Source organism: Melozone crissalis, unplaced genomic scaffold (genome assembly GCF_028551555.1).
Source record: "Melozone crissalis strain CALT ecotype California unplaced genomic scaffold, PUWL_Pcris_2 ptg000061l_1, whole genome shotgun sequence".
NCBI classification, from domain to species: Eukaryota; Metazoa; Chordata; class Aves; order Passeriformes; family Passerellidae; genus Melozone; species Melozone crissalis.
The window spans coordinates 4,792,798-4,814,925 of NW_026535839.1; the positions used below are offsets into that span (position 1 = coordinate 4,792,798).

Here is a 22,128-nt window from a genome sequence, read left to right on the forward strand (position 1 = left end):
ATCCCAGCTGTGGCTCCTGTGCTGGGCTCAGCACAGTGGGAACAGGGAGCTCTGCCTGCAGACAGCTCCCAGGCTCACAGGTGAAGCCTTGGCACGGAGATATTCCTTCTAAAAAGCAGGTACTGACTGCTGAGTAACGCACAGATTTTTGCTTTGCCTGCTTTGCTCTTCACTTGGGGTTTTAGGAATATGTGATGCACAGCTGGAGAGATGTATGAAGGGATAGAGAGAAATATTAAAGAAAACCAGGTATTTTTCTACCCAAAAGCAAACATGGTGCTCAGTGGATTACATTCCTCTCATTTCTTTAAGATAAGAACAGTGCTCAAAGGAAAATCTCCTTCTCTTCTGAGCTATTCAGTCATTTTGAATATGATTACATCCTAAATATCAGAGTATTTGCAAAGGATTGGGATCACGGTGATAGGTGAGTAAGGTGCTTTCCTTGCCAGCTTTCTATTTACTTCTGTATTTCATGCTCAATACCCTCAGTACAAATAGCTCTATCTCAAGTACAAATGTTATGATAAAAGAATAGGTTTTGGGCTTTTCACAGAGCGTGACAAATGCAGGATCCCTGAGCAGCAGCACCAACTGATTCCTGCTGCAGCATCTCCTGACTGCCCTAAGGAGCAGCAGCTCCAGCCAGGCTCTGCTGCAAGGAAAACATTGAAAAAAAACCCCAACAGTTTCTTTGCCCATCTCTCTGGGCAGCTGTCTAATGATTGCTTTTAGAGCACTTCTGGCTGCAGGTAGTCAATAACCTGCAGACTTTTTCATAGTTGGCACCCCCAAAATGGTACTCAGAGCCTGGAGCCCAGGTGCCAGGGCACAGTGTCACTCCAGAGCATGGCAGCCCTCCTAAAATGTAAATGAAAGGCAACATTTCCAATAGACATCTGCATTCCAGAGGCCAAATGGTATTTTCATAATTTTCTGTAAGATCTTCCAAAAATACCACCTCAGACTAACCCACTCGACAGATACATCATGTTAGATGTGTCACCACATCCCTTTAATCAGTGTGGAGTCAATATTCTGTATTATATGAATAACTAATTAGTTTCACAACTTATTTCCACAGATGTCATTGCAAAATCTATCTGAGGAATGTCATCTGCACTTGAGAGAAGGACAAGCATTGTAATTAAGTATTAAGCCATTTCACCAGTGTGAGTCTGCCATGGAGTGTGAAATGGCTATAATTCACATTTTTAAGTCCTTGCATTTATTAGCATCTATTTTCTACTCAAGGTTAGCAGTGTACTGCACAGAGAGTTAAAAAAAGCCAAACAAGCTCACTTTTTTGTTATTCAAATGGATACATCTGCATGTCTGACTGTACAGGTTGGTCACAGGGATGGGGTTTCTCTCAAGTCCCAGCGGATTTCTGGCTCACACACCTCTGTGAGCAGCACTCGAAGGTCAGATGGATGCTCTGATTATGGAACAAGTGACATTCTGCTGTTGAAAGCTAATGACAAACCTGGGCACAAGGCAGCAAGGCAGGATACAGATCTTGTACACAGCAAAGGAATTCAATCTGAGATAACAGCCAGGACTGACGATTAATATCTCCCAGAAAAAGACTTGGTTTGCATCAGGAAACCCCCACAGAATAAATGCAGGGAGAGAAAGGCCAGGAAGAGTTAAACTGCTCTCTGTCTGGAGCCATTGCTCCAGTTGAAACTGTGCTGTTTAATTATGTGCAGAAAAAGATGAATCTTGAGTATCTTCCCACATCTTTTGGTGCCACAACCAGCAAACAAGAGGGATATTCCCACTGCTCTCTATCCTGCAGGCAATGCTGCTTGGCAGCAATTTCCTGTAGAAATCTGCCCTTTTCTTCCCCATTCTCACTCCTGCTCTCACCTGAAGGGCCACAAAGCTCTGATGGAATGTGCTGGCTCCTGCAGCCACAGTGCCAGCAGCACAGGGGACAGAGGGGCCTCTGGGAAGACCCCAGCACACTCTTCAGGCTGCTTCACCACCAATTCCAGCTGCTTTGCCTTTTTTCCTGAATTTGTTTTCTACTTCAGCAAGACACCTTCCTGCCAAACCTGCCTTCACCATCCATTAGTCCTCTGTGAAGAGGATCTGCCTGTGGATAGATGCCATCAGCAGCACTGGGAACAGGGCAGAGCCATGGTTTATCCAGCTGGATAAGGGAACAGGGCAGCGCCATGGTTTATCCAGCAGGGATAAGGGAACAGGGCAGCGCCATGGTTTATCCAGCAGGGATAAGGGAACGGGGCAGAGCCATGGTTTATCCAACTGGGATAAATGAGCACAGCCCCACTAACACCTCTGCATTTCCCTCCTGGTCAGCTCATCCAGATTGAGGCTTCACCCACTGAAAACAGGGAAGGAAAGGACACCAAGAGCTAAACCCACCCTTCCTGGTGCTGGGTGTGAAAAGAGAAGACGACCATCAAGAGAAGGTTTTCTGGGGTAAGAAAAAGGAACAACAACCCTCCTCTCCTCCTTTTTGCAAGAGAAATACTTGAACAGATGGAAAGCCCCAGCAATCAACTTCTTCCCTAACTCTAGTCCTTATGTCCAGTGGTATAAATATATCTTAATGCACCCAGGAAGCTGTGGAAAGGCTGCCTTTGGCTTGGGAGGATTCTGGCTTGTGTTTTGTAAGAGACCAACAGGCAGCAGATTTGAAGGGATGTCAACAGGACAAAATACTAAAGTAAAGTGGCTGCAAGATCAGTGTGAATTCTGCTCCGGGAAAGTCTCTTCAACAGCAAGAGTTTCAGGAAGCCTCAGCTGCCATGGGAGAATTGCTAAATCAGATGTGGTGTCCTCAATCAGAAAATGAGGTGATGAGGATTCAAAAGCAACTCGCCAAAGGGCACTGAAATGAGCCTGAAGTTTAGAAACCAGGAATCTGGTGTTTCCTTTCAGTTGTGTATGAATAACTTTGTCTTGGCTTTAGTGGAGATGCTTGTATACATTCAACCTGTCTGAAAGTACCTCAAGATAGTTATGTTTGTTACAGTGTGAAGGCAAGCTCATCCCAAGGAAAATCTGTTGTGTTTTAAGCTGGTAGGACTATCAAAATTATTGGGATTGCACTGGTATAACAGAGAAATAAATTGCATCCCTGCTGGTAAAACAATCAGAAAATAACACCAGCACTGTACAAGGGTTCAGTGGTCATCTCCCCCTTGCTGGCACCTCACAGGAACCCACAAGTGTTCACTGTGAAATAAACAGTGTTTCAGTATCATGTATTACTCTCTATAAATTACTTTCATTTCTCACCAATTACTTCCTCTTTTATACCATTCATTTTCTGCATTTCCTCTCATTTCTCTCCTCTTAATCATTATTAATGTAATTGGTTTTAGACAGAAATACTATTTTTGTACCTACTTATCTATGGTGTCTTGTGAAACACAGCTGACAGAAACCTTAACTTGGTAAGAATTCCCGTTTTTCAAAATGAGTCTTGTTATGTTAGCTCAGCACTGTATTTAAATTGTTTTTTGTTACAATAGGTCTCACTTGGACTATTTGGATAGTTCAGTACTCTACATGGTGAGGTGGAATTGCACTAATAAAATCAAGCAGCAAGCACATTTCATCTGCCATTTCGGGCTTTCAGTGCTTCATAATTAACTTTAGCCAAAAATTACCCCTTTAAGCCCAAGGGATTAATTCTCCCTTAACTATATTTGTGCATTATAGAAAAAAACAGTCATCCCCTGGCTTCCTGGCCTTGGATGAGCAATTTACTGCATTTTCAACCTACAATATCTGTGGATGAATTCCAGGTGTGTGCTTGCCCCTCATGGAGTGAATTTCATGCTGTCTGACTTCTTTTTATTTAACTCTGGGAACAGAAATACCCCAGAGCAGGTTTCCAAGCTGCAGCACGAGCTGGGCATTTGTACTTCAGGCAGCTCTGCCCCAACCCCACCCCATCCCCAGCCTCCAGCACCTGGCACTTCAACAGCATCCTCCTGAGACTTTTATCTTCTATTTCATCACCCACCTTTTAATCCCTTCCCCTCCAACTATTTCCTTCTTCCTTATTCACTGGCTAGCCCAGCCTTTATCCCTCACCTCTGCAGAGTGCTGATCTGGTGTTTGATGGACAATTTCTGTTTGCATCTCTGGCATGTATTTGTTTTTTGGAGGAATGTAAATAGAAAAAGGCAGGTGATTCCTGCCAATGTCAAAGAGAGGTTCTCAAGGCAGCCTCTTGACAAGTTACCTGGGTGCTGCTCAAATAATCCAGTGAGAAAAGGTCATATTGAATTCAAATTTTATACATAAGCAATCACATTACCATATGTCAAAGGCACCAACCTGCTTTAAAAAGCATCAATGCAGATGAGTACAAATATTTCAATGTCCAAACAAATCTCCCAAGCCCTCCCCCTAAACTATTTTGGGACGATACCAGATGGCAATGCTAAACATCCCAAGTATTTAAAATTAATTTGGATTTGTTTGCTTTCCTTTTTACAGCTTTTGACCAGTTTAGAACCCAACAAACAACAACAAATACATTCAGGAGTCTACAATATGTAGAAACATGAAGAAGTTCACAAAAGTAAATCAAAAATTTGTCAACCATCTCTAGTTTTTAGGTCACTATTAAAGAATATTGTAGAGTCTAGTTAAGAAACATGAGCTGTGAATTATACTCTGAATTAAACAAGAAATTAATGAGGTCTGGCATTCCTAGCACAGTGGATATTGAGCAGGAATGTCTCAGGGTTCCTGAGTCTGCAGCAAAGTCCAGTGCTGGCTCAAACCAGCACAAAAGCAAATCTTGGAGCCTTGAGAGGGGCTCAGCATGTCAGGAAAAGGCTGTGCACATATTCCCACTGGGATTCTCTCCTAAAACACTGCAAAAATGTTTTAAAAATGACACTGAGCCAAGAGGATCACCAGGATGATGAGCACCTGAAAGAGCAGCTGATTTAACCATAAAGCTGAATGATGAAAACCATTCACAGCCAAAGGGACAGAAAGCCTGGTGAGAACAAGTGTCCTGTCACCTGGAGATGTCAGCTGTGGTGACACAGGTGTGACTGCAGGCCTTGGGCACATGAGTGGCACGTCCTGTCTGTCCTGCCAGTCTGTCTGTCCAGGAGAGGAGGAAGGCAAGGAGGACACCCAGCTGTCCTGGCTGCCAGCTGTGACAGGAGCAGCTGGTCTCCTCTATTTGTGACAGCTGCCACCTCATTTTGGAATCTAACAAAAGAAGAGGAGTGGGCACTGACAAGAGCAAAGGGAGAAATCCCCAGTGGATCATAATCCTTGCTTTGGGATAAAGGTGGAGGCTGGTGGTGCCTGGGGCACCTGCGGCAGCTGAATGTGCACTTTCCACCTGAGAAGTTCAGCCTAAGCAGGAAAGAAAGCACTATTTATTACAGAAAAAGGTCTTTTAGAGGCAAGCCAGCTACTGAGGGTGCGATTTCACTGCTGCTTCCCCAGCAATGTGTGACAGCTCAGGGCCCATCTCATCCAGCCCCATTTCACTGCAGCATCTTTGCAAATAGGCAAAAAGGACACCTTATGCACACACTCTGCTATCAAAATAGGAAGGAAGCAAAAAATCTCCCCTCAGAGTGAGATTATTTTCACTATTAACTCTGTACTGCCCCCAAAAGGCACCGTTTTACCTAAGAAGCAGCCAATGATCCAACATGGAGAGAGAAATGGATGGATCTTGGTCTGGGGAGCAGCAAAGCATTTGCTCTTGGAAAACCTTGCTTTCCCTGCACACCCTACACCACTGGTTCTTTTCTCCTCAGAATGCTGTTAGAGCATTTATTTTTGCCAAGATAAACTTGTCAGAAGCACACAAAGTATTTTAGCACTTTCTGGGACCTTTTTTCCCCCAGCTAAATTCTATTCAATAATTTTCCTTTAAAAAAAATACAAAAACCACAACAGATTTTAAAGGATTTTTTCACCCAGTCCACTAATTCAAAAGGAAATCAGTTACCTAACAGCTCTCCACATAAAACAAGTGAAACAACAACATGAATTTAAAGCAGATCAAATATACTGAATCAATCCCTTGCATGGATACTGCCATTAATTCATTTCAATTTCATTTAGCTTAATTTGCTTTGGAACAGAAGCATAGTCAATCAGGTTAAAGCTCTTTCAATTCACATTTTTCCCCTCCAATACCACATCCTACACTTATTTGGATATTTTTCCCCCCTTCCCATTTTAGAAAAGCCTCAAATCACCACAAACTTGGACCTAAATCTCGCATCTCTTTTGCACTTCTCAAGACTTGGTTTTATAAATTTCGGTTCTTGTAAAAGATTTTGCAGGGTTTTTTTTTTTTTGCTTTGCTCTTGTTTTTTGGGGGTGGGTTGTTTGTTTTTGTTTTGGGGCTTTGTTTGTTTGTTTTTGTGGGTTTTTTTAAAATGAAAATGTCAGTAAACATGGGCTATGCCAGAAAGCCTCAGTCACCTGGAGGTCACCTAGAAATCCATGTGCTGGTGCCTTTGCTTGGCTTTTCCAGGGAAATCAAGAGCCTTGCCCCACCACTCCCTGCCCTCAGTCTCCTTTCCCCACACCAGCCCCTGCCCTGCCAGCTGCATGTCACGGTGAGTAAACACCACATTTCCTCTTTTTTTAAAGGAAGCAGACCCAAACTGGGAAAACCACGAGGCAGGGTTAAAGTCCCCGCCTGGAGGAAGAGAATAAACTTTCACAACAAACCCAATCACGCCTCCACTGCTGCTGTCTGACAGATGATCCCCAGAGTGGGAAATGGGAACAATTAGAGGGTTTCCTGGGGGAAACTGAAAGGTAGAGACAGAGCCAAGGGAAGGCAGGTGGGATATTCTTTATCTTCCCTGGTGACCTAGCTGAGCCATAACTATCCCTGGTATCAGAGCAGGGGATCCATGAGAGGTGCTCTCTCTCAGCCCCCTGCATCTGCAGTAACCCAGCAGTGCTCATGCTCAACTTCAGCTGGCTCAGGATTGCTCCATCCCCAGCCCTTTCCAGCAAAGGAGAGTTGGCAACCCAAGATTTAAGGACAAAATGTCCTTCTCCTATTTTTTTTTTTTAAATTGTTTTTATTTTTATACTTCTCTCTCTGTCACTGTCAGATTTTCTGGAAAAATCCCTTCACCAGGATTTCTTCTCCTGGGAAGCTGAGAAGCCTCAGAGAAAAAGGAAAACAATCTTATCTCATTTGCTTCTTCTGTGTTTTGCTGCTTTGGAATGTGGTTTGGGCAGTGTTTATCCAACATGTGAATTGTTTTGACTTAATGACCAATCACAGTCAGGCTGTCGGGACTCTGGAAGGAGTCAGGACTTTTTCATTATTATCCTTTAGCCTTCTGTCTATATCCTTTCTTTATTCTTTAGTATAGCATTGTTTTAGTATAGCATTCTTTAATATAATACAATATCATAAAATAATAAATTAGCCTTTTAAGAACATGGAATCAGATTCTCAATTCCTCCTCCGTCTGGGGAACCCTGCAAATACCAAACTCTCTCCCTCTCTCTCTCTCTTTTTCTAAGGAGGGATAATTTGAGTATTGAGGCAAACCCCTACAGCACTCTTAGTCAGAAATATCAGGAGATTCAGTCAATAGTTTTTTAGGCCATATGATTATTATCTTTCCAGAGGCTAGTGATTCAACTTAACCTGTAGTGCCACACTTTTTAAAAATTATTTTTAAAAATGAAGTAAATATAACACTCGGCCTGATCTTGAGGGCAGAACTGTTTATTCCCCCATGGCACAATGCTGTCAGGAGTGGCATCTCTGCAAGTGCCAGCAGTTACACATGTGCACAGCTGTGCCCTGTGTAGGTCAGAGAGGGTTTGCAATTCTGCAAGTCAGATAATGCTGGAGAACATTATCCTTTTGCCTGCTGCTACTCCCTGTGATCCAGCACAGCCTTCAGCACCTCCCTGCGCAACCAGGAAAAGATTATTCTATTTTTTTTTCCAGAGCACATTGCAGAGCAGAAATGCTGCTCTCATGACCTGTGATTGCCTTTAATTTGGTCATATCACATGTAAATATGTCAGGTCCCTTCTCTTCCATGGCATCCTCTCTTGTGATGCCTTCCAAAGAGAATCCCCAAGCTCTTATGCAAAAGCAGAAATGATGCCCAGCAGTAAGCACAACTCCAACAAGGCTCCACTGAGTTACCATTAAACCATATTCCAAAGTTTACCTTAGTTCCTTGAAGGGGTCTGCCCTGACATTGGGAGTTTCTATAGATTTAGGGAACACTGTGCCTTCTGCTCCTGAAATCACAAAACAAAACAGAAGACAAATTGTAAACATTATGAGCTGTTATCAGGGGAGTGATTGTCAAATCATACCTAGGTGCAATTTAACCCATTGCCTGACCCCATGCCTTGCTTGCACACCCCTTCTGTCCCCAAAAAAGCCAGACCTTCTTCATCTGCAATGGGTTGCCTTGACTGCACGTGGGGTTTGCCTGCAAACTGCACTTCTGGCTGGAAAAGCAGGTGCTTGCACCCTGACTTGGGGAGAGTCTGCTGACTCAATTGATGCAGGGAGCTTGGGAAAGACACCCTTTGCTAACCAGGCATCTAATCCAGCTGCATCCCTCATGGAAGAACATGGATGCATGTCACATCATCATTTCTTTCACTGGGCTCTCAGAGATACACAAGGGAGAAAAGCAGATTTTGACTGGATCCCTGCAAGCCCCTCTCCAGTCAGGCTGTGCTCCTGCCTGGGTAAAAGGAGGGAGGTGCAGCCTCATGCAGGGCAGCACAAGCAGACCCTGCCCCGGCCCAGCCAGGCCACCAGTTCAATGTGTGAGCCAGAAATTATTTAACTTCTGCTCATTCCCCCCTCTCTCAGAGACAATGGGGAAGCTGCACTGCCCCATTTGCTGACTGGCTTTAGACTGTTGGGTACTATAAACAGCTTGTCTATGTTCCAGACCCCTGCAATCCTCTTCATGGCCACCTGCACAGCCCAATTGGGCCATTTCACCCAACCATCCCTGAACTGGGTCCATATTCTGTGACCAACCCTGTTCTCTCTTCTCTAGAAAGATGTGCTCTCCTCACATCACTGCAGTGAGCCAAAGCCCTGCCACCCTCTGCCAACCCTTTCCACTGACTGTTCTCATTTAAAATGGGAATCTAATCTGAAATGGTCCCATTTCATCTTTCAGCCACTGAATCTTCTCCAGTCCTTGTGTGCCAACCAGCCTTGCATGAGGAGACTTTAGTCAGACACCGATGACGACCCAACTCCCCCAGCCTGCTCTGATTGTCTGAGAAGTTCTGAGCTTTCTGAATCAATCACTGTGAAGCAAATCCTCTGGACTTCTCACTGCTTTATTTTTCCTGAACCTGTTCTACTTTTAAAACACTCTGTTGGAGCACAGGAGTCCCCAGGTGCTGCCACTGACTCTCTGCTGCAGAACATCACGTTCCTGCTCCCACTGAAACTCCCAATTAAAACACAGCTGAGAGTGGCACTACCTGCCTCACACACAGAGTGTGTGCACTAGAAATTAATGCTCCTGTTCTCCAAGATATAGCTGCCAAGCCAATGAGCAAGTATGACCTATATTCTTCAATTCAGACCTGTGGTCTTGCCTTCAGACACACTGTGAACAATTAGTCACTCTTTACCTGCAGTCATCACAGCATTTTCAGTGTCAGCATGCAGACAGCACTGGTGGCATTTTTTTATTTCTTTAGATTTTAGTCTGATAAAGTTATTGGTGCAAACTACAGACCCTGATGGAAACTTTTACATGTACAGTTTGAGAGCACTCCTAACACATGCTAACTGTTCCCTGTGTGCAGTCTGAAAGTCATCATTACAGAATAACAGATGTTCTGAGATGGTCCAAAACGTGTCATGACAACATCCTGCTGTAACTGCTGCCATAAGTGAGAAACACCTACAACTGCAGTATGACTACACTTTTTTTGCACTGCAATAAATTAACTAAGCTGTCCCAATGTGCAAAAGAAAAGAAATGAGAATGAAAACAAGCACTCTAACATTTATACAAAATTACCCAACTCTTTTTAACCCAGAAAAAACCAAAGTAAACTGAAAGATGATAAAAGCAGCCTAAAGTTTGAAGGTTTATACTTGGGGATTGAAGTTGATCCTATGGCACAATACAGATACTGAGCTTTTAACTTTACTATAAGCTTTCATTGTTACAAGTTGTCATAAGCAGCTGTAACTTGCCAACCATGAAGGTTGTTACTATCAGATCTGTCCTCTCTCAACAGTTTACAAATGATTTAAATCTCTGCTTTATCCAACACAATTGCCTTGGCTCTTGGCTTTGCAATGAAATGTAGCAAAACATCCAGCCTGCACTTATCTGCATAACAGAACAGTGATTTTTGAGGGAAGGAGGATGAGGAGGTGCAGTTGAGATGCACCCAGATATCCTTGTACCCTTTCTACCCACATGGCTTAAATGGTGACTTTATGCTGGGCATTTTAATTTATTTTTAGACACCTTAAGCTGGATACTCAAGTCATGCAAACTCAAAACAACTACCTGCCTGTAACCAGAAGTGCCTGCAGAATAAGGAGAAACTTTAACTTATTCCTAAACTTGGGGTTTTCCAAGCTTTCATTTTTTAGATTAAATTCAGGAAGCAACTTTGGAACCAAGGTCAATGAAGACCCCAATGCAGTCATTTCAAGGAAGTTGAAAATGAAAGAGCTGGGTATTTGTTCTTCCATTTTCTTGTTTCCCCCTCCTACACAGTTCTCAAATCCCCTTTTCCTGCCAGATCCATTAAAAAGTCCCTCATGCATTGGGAACAGGAATGAGATTTCCAAACCTTTCTGTTTCTCTCCTTTGATCTGAATTTGAAGTGAATGCTACCTGCCTTGATAAGGCTTTCTGCCTTGCCTGTATAATTCATATTCTCCTTTAATAACACAGAATGTCCCAAAGGGCCACCTGTCTGTGTCACTGAGCAGGACACCAGCCACGAGGGGATGCTGAGGGACCAGGACTGAGACATCCCTCCCTTGGCTCTGGCTCTCAGCAGCTCAGGGCCCCTTGAATTGGCAGAGAAAGTTTATCAGAAACACTGATAACCTTCCCTCACCTCACCTAAACCTTGTTCTAAGTGTCCCCTTTCTGTAGCAGGGGGCTGATGGATGAATTAAACACTCTGGGGAAGTTCTCCCTGTGGCTTCACCCCACTGCCTGATGATTTCACTAAAGAACTATCCTCTTCTTTCTGTGCTATTGGGAATTTTCTGGGCCCCAATCATGCCCCCTCCCTCCAGCCCCCTCAATTCTACAGTGGAGAGTCTCAATCTCTGCCTGGGGGATCAGCAGCTCATGAGAGGAAAAACTGCCTTGGACTAATTCAGCTCCACTGGATATTTGTGTCAAAGTTTGGCTTTTGGCCACTGTGGAAGTCCCCAGCCAGGCTCTGACAGCACCAGTGTTGGATGGGGTTGAAAGTGAAGGCTGGAGGAAGTGACCTCATTTAGTGGTTTTAGAATCATAGAATCATTGATGTTGGAAAAGACCGAGGATCATGGAATCCAACTGTGACTCAAGGCTTTGGCTAAAAAAGGAAGGAAAGTTTGAGGGAAATGTGCTGCTGTCACTGAATTGGGCTATTCCAGCTCTGCTGAGGGGAACTGGGATGTTATGGAGTAATAAATGATTGAAAATATGAAGTCCAGGGTCATGTGCTTAGAAAGTAATAAAAATTTCTTCTACATGTTAGAGGTTTCCAAGATATAATATCCCTGGATAAAAGCTGAATGCTGCTCATGATTTATGGGAGTGTGACAGAGTCAAAGGGAAGGCAAACACAGCATTAAACTGAAAGGCAAGAAGAAAGTCTAACAGGAATACACACACAAAAAAAGGAAACCACATAATTTTAAGAATCATCAGTGAATCCTCAAACTATTGTGTGCCCCCCCTACTCATCCCCAGAGAGGAAAAACTGCCATGACTGCACAGAGATCTGTCTGTCCTACAAAAGAAGCCTGGAAGGAGTTGGCTGTGCAGCTGAGCAGCAAGGTGTGCTCAGGAAGGATCCTCATGCTGTGCACAAACCCATCAGGAGGGTAAATAACACCAAGGGAAAAGAACCACTGGCCCTAAGCCAATGTTTATATGGGAGCCAGTGCTTATTTCAGTAGCAGTAAACTGGTCCTGAGTATATCTGGGAAGGAAAATGAAGGTTTTCTAGCCAAGAGAGGAGCTACAATGGGAGCAGCTTTTCAGTTAGATGGGACAGACAATATCACAGATCTGAGAAATTCCTGACTGGATGATCTGGTGTCCCAGAACCAAGGGACAATATTTTCAGGACCAGCAATTTCCTTTTGGTCTTGCAGTCCTCTAGTCTTATTTTCACTGTCCTCTACCTGAGAAATTATGGGTTTTGGCAAATGGTATTAACAAATATCTCCAACAGTTCAAGAATCAGCTGCTACAATTTCCCTTTTCAATCAAACCTGCTCTATCCCTCTTCCTCTTTTACTGAGTATAAAGCAAATGTAACCTACATTTATTATTGTACAACACAGTTTCTGCTTCCTGAATTATCAGTTATTAAAACATTTTCTATCTGCCATAAAGACACATACAGAAAATTTCTACTTCATTGCAAAGTACTAATTTTTTTTCATCATATGAGACTCTGCTGCTGCTGAGGGTAACTTATGTGCAATCAGCCAAAGACAGAAGAAAACAATAATATCATTAGGATTTAAACACACTGTACTGTACATCCCTAGCCAATAAATTATTCTTTCTCACAGTATTATATCAGAGAAGCTTCTATTATACTGATTCCCTCTTCTGACACTGTGTAATTTACCACCGATAAATGTTCATAAACAGTTTGACTGAAAAATCCATAAAGCCATTTCAGCTTTATTTTAAGTCCCATTTAATGTCCCTCAAAGATGATTTCATCAATGTGTTTCCATTAGCTGGTTCTCTGCCCAATAACTTAATTCCATACAATCAGTCAGGAACTTATACAGCATATGACAGGATCAACCTGAAGTATTTTGAATCACCATAAAGATTCACTCAGAGAGTATTTTGGGGTTTTTTGGCTTTTTCCCCCCTTGCAGTGCACAAGGTGTGGGGTGTCAAAGACCCCTGTATGTGCTCACTTCATTCAAGAACAAAAATCAAGAGTTTCACGGCAAGAGAACATTTCCAGTCCAGTTCTAGGGTTTGGACATGGAGGAGCACAAATGCCCCAGGAAAGAAGCAAATCTCAGCTGGAAGGGGCATCTCAACCAGCAACAGCTCCCACCAGAGGAACACAGGAATCTGTGCTCAGCTTTTCCAGCTGCCTCCTGCTGTCCCAAGTGCCTGAGCTGCATGTCACTGTCCTGGCACCTTCCCTGGTGCCAAGGGCCGTCCCTGCTCCCTGTGCCAGCTGGGACCCAGCACTGTGCCCAGACACTGAGCACATCCCCTCCCTCTGCACAAACCCTGCTCTGGGCTTCCCCTGCTCTCTGCTGGGACAGAGAGAAGAGGAGCCCAAATGGAATGCAATGAGAGGTTATTTTAGACTAATAATTGATGCTGCTGCAGTCAGGGGTAGGTGACAATCAGCTGAGCAGCTCCTGGGGCTGAGCAGAATGCAGGGAGACATCAGGTTTCCACTCAGGTGCAGACACATCTGGTCAGCTATTCCCCACTTCTCTTTTTCTTTTCATTTCTCTCCCATTCTGTATTTTTTTGGTGATAATTACAGATCTGCAGCACACCTTTAGTGTTGTATATGACTGCTTCCAAATGAAAGTGGGGTCTCAGAGGCCTGTGATGAACCTGGTGATTAAGTTTGCCTCAGTGCATCTTCTCTTTAATGTCTGCAGGACTGTGCAAATGAAGGGGGAAGGAGAAGGATCTGCTGTGATTTTTTTCTAGCTGGAGTCAAGAGGCAATGCATACTGTGCTGTTGCTCTCCATAAACTACTTTTATTCCCACTATTATTGATCAGGACACATTCAGCAATTTGTTCATGAAAACACCCATCTGAGGAGTTCTCTCCTCTGCAGGTCTCATCAGGATAATATGTGACAGTCTCAGAAAGTGTGTGCAAACAGATGCCCAGGAAGTAAATCCAATACAATGCAGGTAAAAATTATTTGTGACTGCTTCTTCTAATTCCAAGCTTTAAAAGCCTTATTCATCCTTAATTTATGTTTTTAAATGGGTGAGCATGGTAATTGCTGTTGCTCCCCTTGAATCCCATTAAATCTGAAATCAATAAGAGCTCTATTTCAGGGTCCAATAATAGCCTGGTTAGGTTAAGCCAGTGCATTGAACAAAAGCCATGAAGCTTCATTCAAGTTTCTTTCCAGGATCCTATAAAAACAGCTCATTGCAAAGGTCTGTCTGTCTTCCTTTTTTGTCTAAGTGTTGGGCAGCTGTTCTTTTAAGGGCCATCAAAAATTCCTGAATAATGAGAGCAATAATGAGATCATGTGCAGCATCAACGAAGTGTTTATAATAAAAAATGTAATATAATTTTTTAAAAATGGATTCTATTTCTTATTACAGATTATTTTTAGCCCCTGATCTTGGCACTGTATGCACACAGGGAGTGAGCCAAGCCTTAGGCACTGGGCTGGGGCTGGGTTAGGCCAGACAGGAGCTCTTGTGACTCCAGCCCTGCTGGGTGGAGGAGAAAAAATTCTGTCTCAGAGTCCCAAGGAATCAATGGAGCCTGGGTTTTATGCTGGAAAACTTGCAAACAATGAGATGAGCTGCAAGCCCAGAGAGGAGCAAGTGGGTCATTAGTGATGTATGTGCCTGCAGTCACACCGTCTCCACCAGCCTCCCTGGCACAGCTCATTTGTCTGAGAACATAAAGGGAAGAACAGAGCAGAGCAGACAGGCTCACACCCAGACTGAGAACAGACACAGCAAAAAAGGCTGCTACAACTTATGCTGACCTCTAGATATTTCCTTCTTGACTAGTTTTGGGGTCCTTCAACACTTTTCCTGCAGCTCAACAATAGCAATGTCATCACTGAATTCCTTTGAAGCTCCTCTCAACATTCTTGTGCAAACTTGCAAAGGAACTCAGGGGAGCACCTGAAGTGGGAATACACAGTGGAAATTTATCATGGAGAATATTGTGTGAGCTTCAAACAGATCAGCTGGCGAGGACACTTAGGAAATAAAATATAAATCTGCCACACTTTTAAACTTGATTTCAGTGTTTGGTAAGTGTACAGTATGTTTCTTTCATAATCCCTGTGACATTTAATCAATATTAATCTGATGGTGGATGATTCCTCTCTTTCCTTAAACAGGATTAAGGGAACACAATCTGAACACACATTTCAGCCTGGACTCGAAGCCTATACACTTTACATAAATGCTATCCTTTCAGCCTGGAATGTACTTTAAGTAAAAGCAAACACAAAGAAAACTCCTCAGTATCTCTCTCTCCCAACACACCTTGTTCTTGCCAATAAAAAGACAAATTTGCAATCTGGGTGAGTGGATTTTGAAAAAGGAGAGCAATCTAAGTTGGATTTGCCATTAAAAAGAATGGAAAACAGCATCACACCTATTGCCCTTAAAGCATGGGAGCTATCAGAAGTATTCATTCAAGAATTGGTAATTTAAATTTCTCCCCTTGCAGAATGGGAGAAATACTTTATTTGAAAGAAAACATCCAACAGTTTCATCTCCACCTCTGGGGAAAAAAAACCAAAAACACCCTACACCCTAAACCCACCCAATTCAACTAAATCAGGTTTCTTTTCTATACAGTTTTTAAATTCTATGCCAACGCTGATTACAGGTTAAATCACTTTGTGACCCCTGCTTCTTCATGGACACAGCAACAGCACGATTCTTAGCTGAGAGAAAAAAAAAATAAAATTCTTGTGGCTTTAACCACTGAGAGTAAATATGTGTTTTTGCCCTCCTCTACTCCTTAATTTTGCTAAACATAATTTTTTTCCATAATCACAGCTCTGCAACGAGCTCAAGGAAATCTGCTCTGTCACAACTGAGAACTAAAGACAGTGGGGGCAGTTTCCAGCCTGGTAGTGCCAGTGTAAACCCTGCTGCCTTCATTTGCCAGCACATTTCCCTGCTCCCCTTGCTTCATTCCCCATCCTTTTCCTGCAGCCCAGCTTGGCAATTGCTCTAGGACTGCATTAGTGCTGCTGCCTCATTACCTGTGGGCAGGGAGCTCTGAGCACTGCAGCTGCTGCCCAGAGAAGCTCATACATCTCCAGCAAAAGGTCAAATGCTTGTCCCAGCTGGCTGGGGCTCCTTCCATCCCTGGCTGAGGGCACAGAGGAGCTCAGGAGCGGCCCAAGCAAGCTGGAGCTTGTTTGCAACTGGGTGAACTGGGAAAGGGCTGTGGCAGTTTGGTCCAGAGGCACACAAGACATCCCAGTGAGGTACCCCAGAGAAATTCTTGGTTCTTTGGGTTAAAGGCACCTTCCCCTCCACTGCCTTTGTAAAGGAAAAGGATTAGAGTAGGAAAATGTCTCAGTTTCATAAAACATGAGTATTGCAGCACCATGGCTCCTTTCAGAAGGCCACTCACAAACCTCTAACAAGGACATGTTTGTCAGGGCAATGCCCAAAATCCACACTACAAAGATTGAAGCTTGGCATTTACCCTCAGGCAAAAGCTGCAGCAGACTCACTGGTGAGACCAGAAACTTCCATTTCTTCTCTGGGTCAGGCCTGATTTCAACACTTGACTACCAGAGTATTTCCCTCTGCCACAAACACATCAGCAAAATGCCATTTGGAAATCATAATGGCTGCTGTAAAGAGCAACCATGCATGTTCTGATCCATAAATAATCACTGCTGAAGAAGGGTACATGCTGTAAAAATGGGTGGTAATTCCTGGAAACTGTTAAATTTCTAGCTTACCCCACCCTCTGAAATGACTGATACCAGTCAAATACCTCTGTGGATTATTTAATGAAATGTAACTACTCTTGCAGTCATTAAAGTTATCCTGCTGTAACTACTGCAGCAAGTAAAGGCTGAAAAGGACATGCCAAGAAGTCCCTAAAAGTTTAATATGGAGGAAATGTGAGCAGAGTTCTCTGACCAGGCTGGCACTGCAGCCACAGCTCTGCAGGGCTCCAGATCAAGCTGATAATGGAACCCTGAAAATGTTTGTAGATGTGAAGCTTAGGGCAGCTGGGGCAGCTTACACAGATGTGTCAGCTCAGTAACATCCACATTAAATCCTGCTCTCCTCTTGAACAGAGAAGGATACTATTGCAAAGGCTTTTTTAACCCTTCCATGAGGAACAGGCCATAGCACCTTGTGTTCCACAACTGCAGAGTAGGTCCCCAACAGCAACCATAATATTGTCATTTAAAAGAGCTCTCTCCAGTCACAGAATGACAGAATGATTTGCCCTGGAATGGACATTAAAGGTCATTTTCTTTCACTCCCTTGCCACAGGCAGGGACATCTTCCACTAGACCAGGTTGCTCTGAGCTCCATCCAAGCTGAATGGGGCACCCACAGCTTCTCTGGGCAACCCATTCCTGTGCCTCACCACCCTCACAGTGTCCTATTTTTAATGATATCTAATCTAAATCTAACTTCTTTCAGTTTAAAGCCATTTCTCTTCCTCCATCACTGCTTGCTCTTGTAAATAGCCACACACTCCTGGACCACACAGCTTTTATTGTTGGTGTTCTTCCTCTAAGTCCTCTAAATTCCTTAATAAACAGCTCATAAATAAAATGCTGGAAATGTGCCTTGGATTTAATTGCTCCAAACTTATTAATAAACTTGCAATAACCTTTCAACAGCTGATTCCTCTTTCCAGGTGCATTCCCAGGCAGCTGGAGAGAAAATTGGACAAAAAAAAATGTTCCCAAACTGACAGTCCTAAATTCTAACCTGTGGTCAGTACTGACATGCTCCACATGGTTCAGTGCCCAAAGGGTGTTGGCTACAGTGGAAAAGAAGCCACAATAATAATTAGTGGCTAATTATTTGACAGGAGAGCAAGGAAAGATTGGTGAGATCAAAGGTGCTTTTAAACCAGCCATGGTGCTGGGCTGGCTCACACTGCTCCTGCAGTCTGTATTCTGGGAGATGAAAGGTATCCTACCCCACTCTAAATACAGCTATTTTAGTCAGGGTTTGCCACAGGAGAAGGCTTTAGCCAGGTCTTTATCATTAGGCTCCATCAGAAGAAAAGCTTCTGCCATGCTAATCCAAATGGGTTAGAGACATTTTCTGGGGGGTGGGAGCAATCCCTGTATTGTTCTGTTGTAGAGAAGGGACCCTGTGGGGTTGTGATTAATCCTATCCTTGCTGGAAAGCAAAACAGTAATTTTAACAGTGGTTAAAAAGCTTGGTAGATTTGTAAGAGGACAACATCCAGCCCATGCAATCCCACCTCCCACGCAAACCCAGGCACTGCCAGACTCCTGTAAGCTGCACAAGTGTGGCTTTTGTGGCATTATCTCAGCTCACTGCAATGCACGTGGATTCCCATCAACATTTAGTCTTCAAAAAAACCTGGTTAAATCCATCATAAATATTAAACACCAGAGCATAGTGGCAAGTTTCCCTGAAAATAAACTTCAAAAAATAATCTCAAATAAAAATGATGTCAAGGCCCCTGGGAGAACTGACACTGGCATGTCATCAGATGTTGTCTTATAAGGCTAAATTAAGCATCTGACCAGAGTTTAATTTCTGTAAAAACTCATGCTAATTTAAATTGCTTTAGATTTAATTAAAAATGCCTTTCTATAGAGATAATAATGTAACTCTGTTAATTAGTATCAAGTGGCATCTAGAGGGCATATTTAAAAACTAATCTGGAGAATAAATAGAGCTAATTAACAGTCAGAATAATGCTTTATGATTGTCTTTTATTTATAAATGCTATAACGTTCAATAAGCTATTAAATGAAATTGTAATTAATATATATCAAAGTTATTTTTAATACTCTTTTAACTAAAGAGCATTTCTTACACCCTGTTTTTCAGATGGGCTGGACACGTTTCGTTTCTGGAGGGAGGGAAGGAGGGAGTCAGGATGAGGCAGCAAATACAAATTCAATTAGGAGCAGCTCATTTATCTGCCATGGAAGGGTCTGAGTTAGGAGCACTGGGGGGCTCCAGCCAGGTGTGAGTGAGCTCTGTGTCCCTGGGGTTTGCCCAAAGCTCTGCTGGCCACGGCAGGGGCTGCCAGGGAAGGGCTCACATCACCCCACACACCCCCAGGGCTGCCAGGGAAGGGACAGATTTTGCCTCCAGAAATCCAAATCCTGCAAAGGCAGAGCTGAGGTTCTGGGGAAGGAGAGCAGCTCTGAGGGTTGCTATGGGATCTTTCACAACACTATGGGGTGTTGTCATTCCATTTGGGGAGGAAAGGGATGCTAAGAGTGAGAATGGGCTTCCATCCCATCCCATCCCATCCCATCCCATCCCATCCCATGCCATGCCATCCCATCCCATCCCATCCCATCCGCACACGAGCACTGGCAGAAGAGCTCAGAAGTGAAAGGGCAGAGTGGAGTCGTTGTAGGGCTCAGTTTTTATAGGGTTCTTGCAGGCAAACACAAGCTCCCTCAGGGTTATCTGGACCCAGGCACTGCTGAGCTCCCAACTCGAGCAGGGCAGAGGGGATTTTTGGGTCTGCCCAAGGTTGTGTCAGTGTTAGCAGGGCTCAGATCTGCCCTTCCCCTCAGACAGAAGCTCCTGCCATCCTCCTATGATGACAGCTTTGACTGGATTCACTTTATCAAATAAAATCACTGAAATTACGTCATACATGAAAAGCAGAGGTGGCCAGCTCTGTCTCTCTGTGTCTGTTAATGCTCATAAATCAGAAATAACTCCCCAAAATACAAATCAAATAAAAAGCACTTTCATATGGAAATCTGCACTGCCCGTGCTGCGCGGTTTTTTGAAGCACCATCAAATGCATCCTATGTCCTACTTGCATTTGTTTTTAATCTATAATTCTGTGTATTCTTCCCCTTTTTCATCCCCTGCTAATGTTGAAAAACCCTCTAGATACCCAGAGCAGGGTTCATTTCAAAACAGCAGAGCACCTCCTTTCTCAGGACAAGGATTCAGCATCGGTTTGTAGCACAAACTTCCAGAAAAAAACTTTGGAGTCTGTACAAAGAAAAGAGTTATTGTCTCTGGCAATATTCAAAGCTGGACCCAAGAACTGCTGCTCTGACCTCTGTGGGATGACTTTCATGCCAGGTTGCTGACACACACTTGCCTCTACAAGAAGTATTTGTTCAGTAATAACAAGTTGAAATTATTTACACGGCCTAGATGGGTGTCAGCAGACACATTCCAGCAGCACCTGAGAGCCCAAACACCAGAGGAATGATCAAAGGGATTGGTCTGTGTGCTGCAACTCGGACTGGCCTTCAGAGCAGACAAAAACACTGCAAGAAACACCAACATATGGTGTAACACTCCCCAGCATGGCAAACAGCCACGGCAAACACTTTCAGAGATAAAATTAGATTGGGGAAGCAAAGCTGGAGAAAAACAAAGCCAAGAATGAACTCAGAAAGCATTTCAGCTCAAGGTCATTGGAATACTTGCTATGTAACATCGCCAGTAGTATGATTTTATTTTTTTCTTTTCTGATAGATCTGCAAAAGTCAAACCAGCCTTGAGAAACACTCAGTTACAGGTAAAAATCAAAGTGCACTACAGTGATCAGCAGATTTTTGATGTTGTTTAGTCTGGAGACTAAAACAAAGCAGTACCTCAAAATAGCTATCAAAATTAATTCCTGGTTTCTTCAAAGTACAGAGGAATTTAAAAGCAATTTTTTTAAAGTATGTAATCTGAAAAAGGAGTAATTGCAGCTTGTAAGAAGGTTCTGTAATTTTTTTAAAATCAACAATGTAAATCTCTTTTAAGGCCTCCAAGAAAACACTTAAAAACTGTTGCTTCCTGACTTCATCTACCCTGCAAGAACTAGCTCTGAAAGGTGCAGTGTGAAGGGAGCTTTGTTGGAGAACATGGATTGTTACAAATGTCCCCAGCTCTGGAACACCACAAGAATTTTGAATGGGTCTCTTCAAAGTTCTAAGCCAACAAAGATACTCTGAATTTTGTGAAGTTCAACATTTATTCTGTGAAGCCCACCTAACCTTTTATAGCTGGTGACTGAACCAGTCCAGTGTGTAACAACAGTGATGTGCAGCCAGCTCCACCCACCCTGCCCACAAACAGGAGCCATCCAGAACAGCAGGACATCAGGCAGCAAAAAATGTTAAGGCTTGGATACCAAGTCCCATTTATATGATACATAATAATCTATTAAATAGCTAGCAATTATAATAAAAATAATAATAAAAATACTATCTACATCTATATATAATTCCAAGCTCCTTATTGAGCTGTTTTTACAAGAGAAGTAAGGAACAGTTTGTAATGAAAAGATGCATCTAAAACAAGTCACTATTTAACAGATATTGGTGCCTCCACAGAGACCAGCAGCACTGCTGTGTGACTGAACAACACTGAGCTACCCACTCTGGTCCTGTGTGAAAACATCCCTGACCAAATCCCAGACTAACCAAAGAGCATGGCTTGAACTGGGGAGCACAAAAAATTCAACTTCCAGACAGTTAATTTTATATAGCTATCAAATAAGTTTCAATATTTCCAATTGCCACAACTGTTTTGTTTCTCCAATTAATGACAAAAAAAAAATCCAAATAAACAAGAAAGAACCCCTACATACCAAACCCAGAGTGTTTCCCAGTTTTCATTAGGAAATACCATTTATTCCTACTTTATTAGGAATAAATCCTGGCAGGCAGCCCAGCTGGGGAGGCAGATCCTCCTGGTTTGTTTCAGAATGAAGGAGGAGCTGGTGACATTGCTGGCACCAAACCTTGAACCCTGAGGTTCCCTTTGCACAGTGACTGCAGACATGGGCACATCCCTGGGGCAGCCCCTCACTGTCCTCCACCCCAGATCCAAGATATAAAAGTTGTGCAGGTTCCAAAACTGGTTTTAAAGCTATTTCACTCAGCCAGACAAACCACTTCCAGGGGAGTTTTTAATGGAGGGGAAAGAACAAATGGTGCAGGTTAAGAAAGCCCTCACACAGAAACTCCTGGCCTTCATCTGCTTGGA

At 43.3% G+C, this 22,128-nt stretch overlaps 1 protein-coding gene across 3 annotated transcripts in view; it reads right to left on the reverse strand.

The window, feature by feature from the left end:
- Positions 1-22,128, reverse strand: part of SGCD (sarcoglycan delta) — a 300,479-nt gene that overhangs the window by 24,806 nt on the left and 253,545 nt on the right. For all 3 annotated transcript variants that reach the window (XM_054287886.1, XM_054287885.1, XM_054287887.1), the window contains one exon: positions 8,190-8,262. In XM_054287886.1, the coding sequence (XP_054143861.1) occupies positions 8,190-8,262 (73 nt within the window). The remainder of the gene's footprint in view (positions 1-8,189; positions 8,263-22,128) is intronic.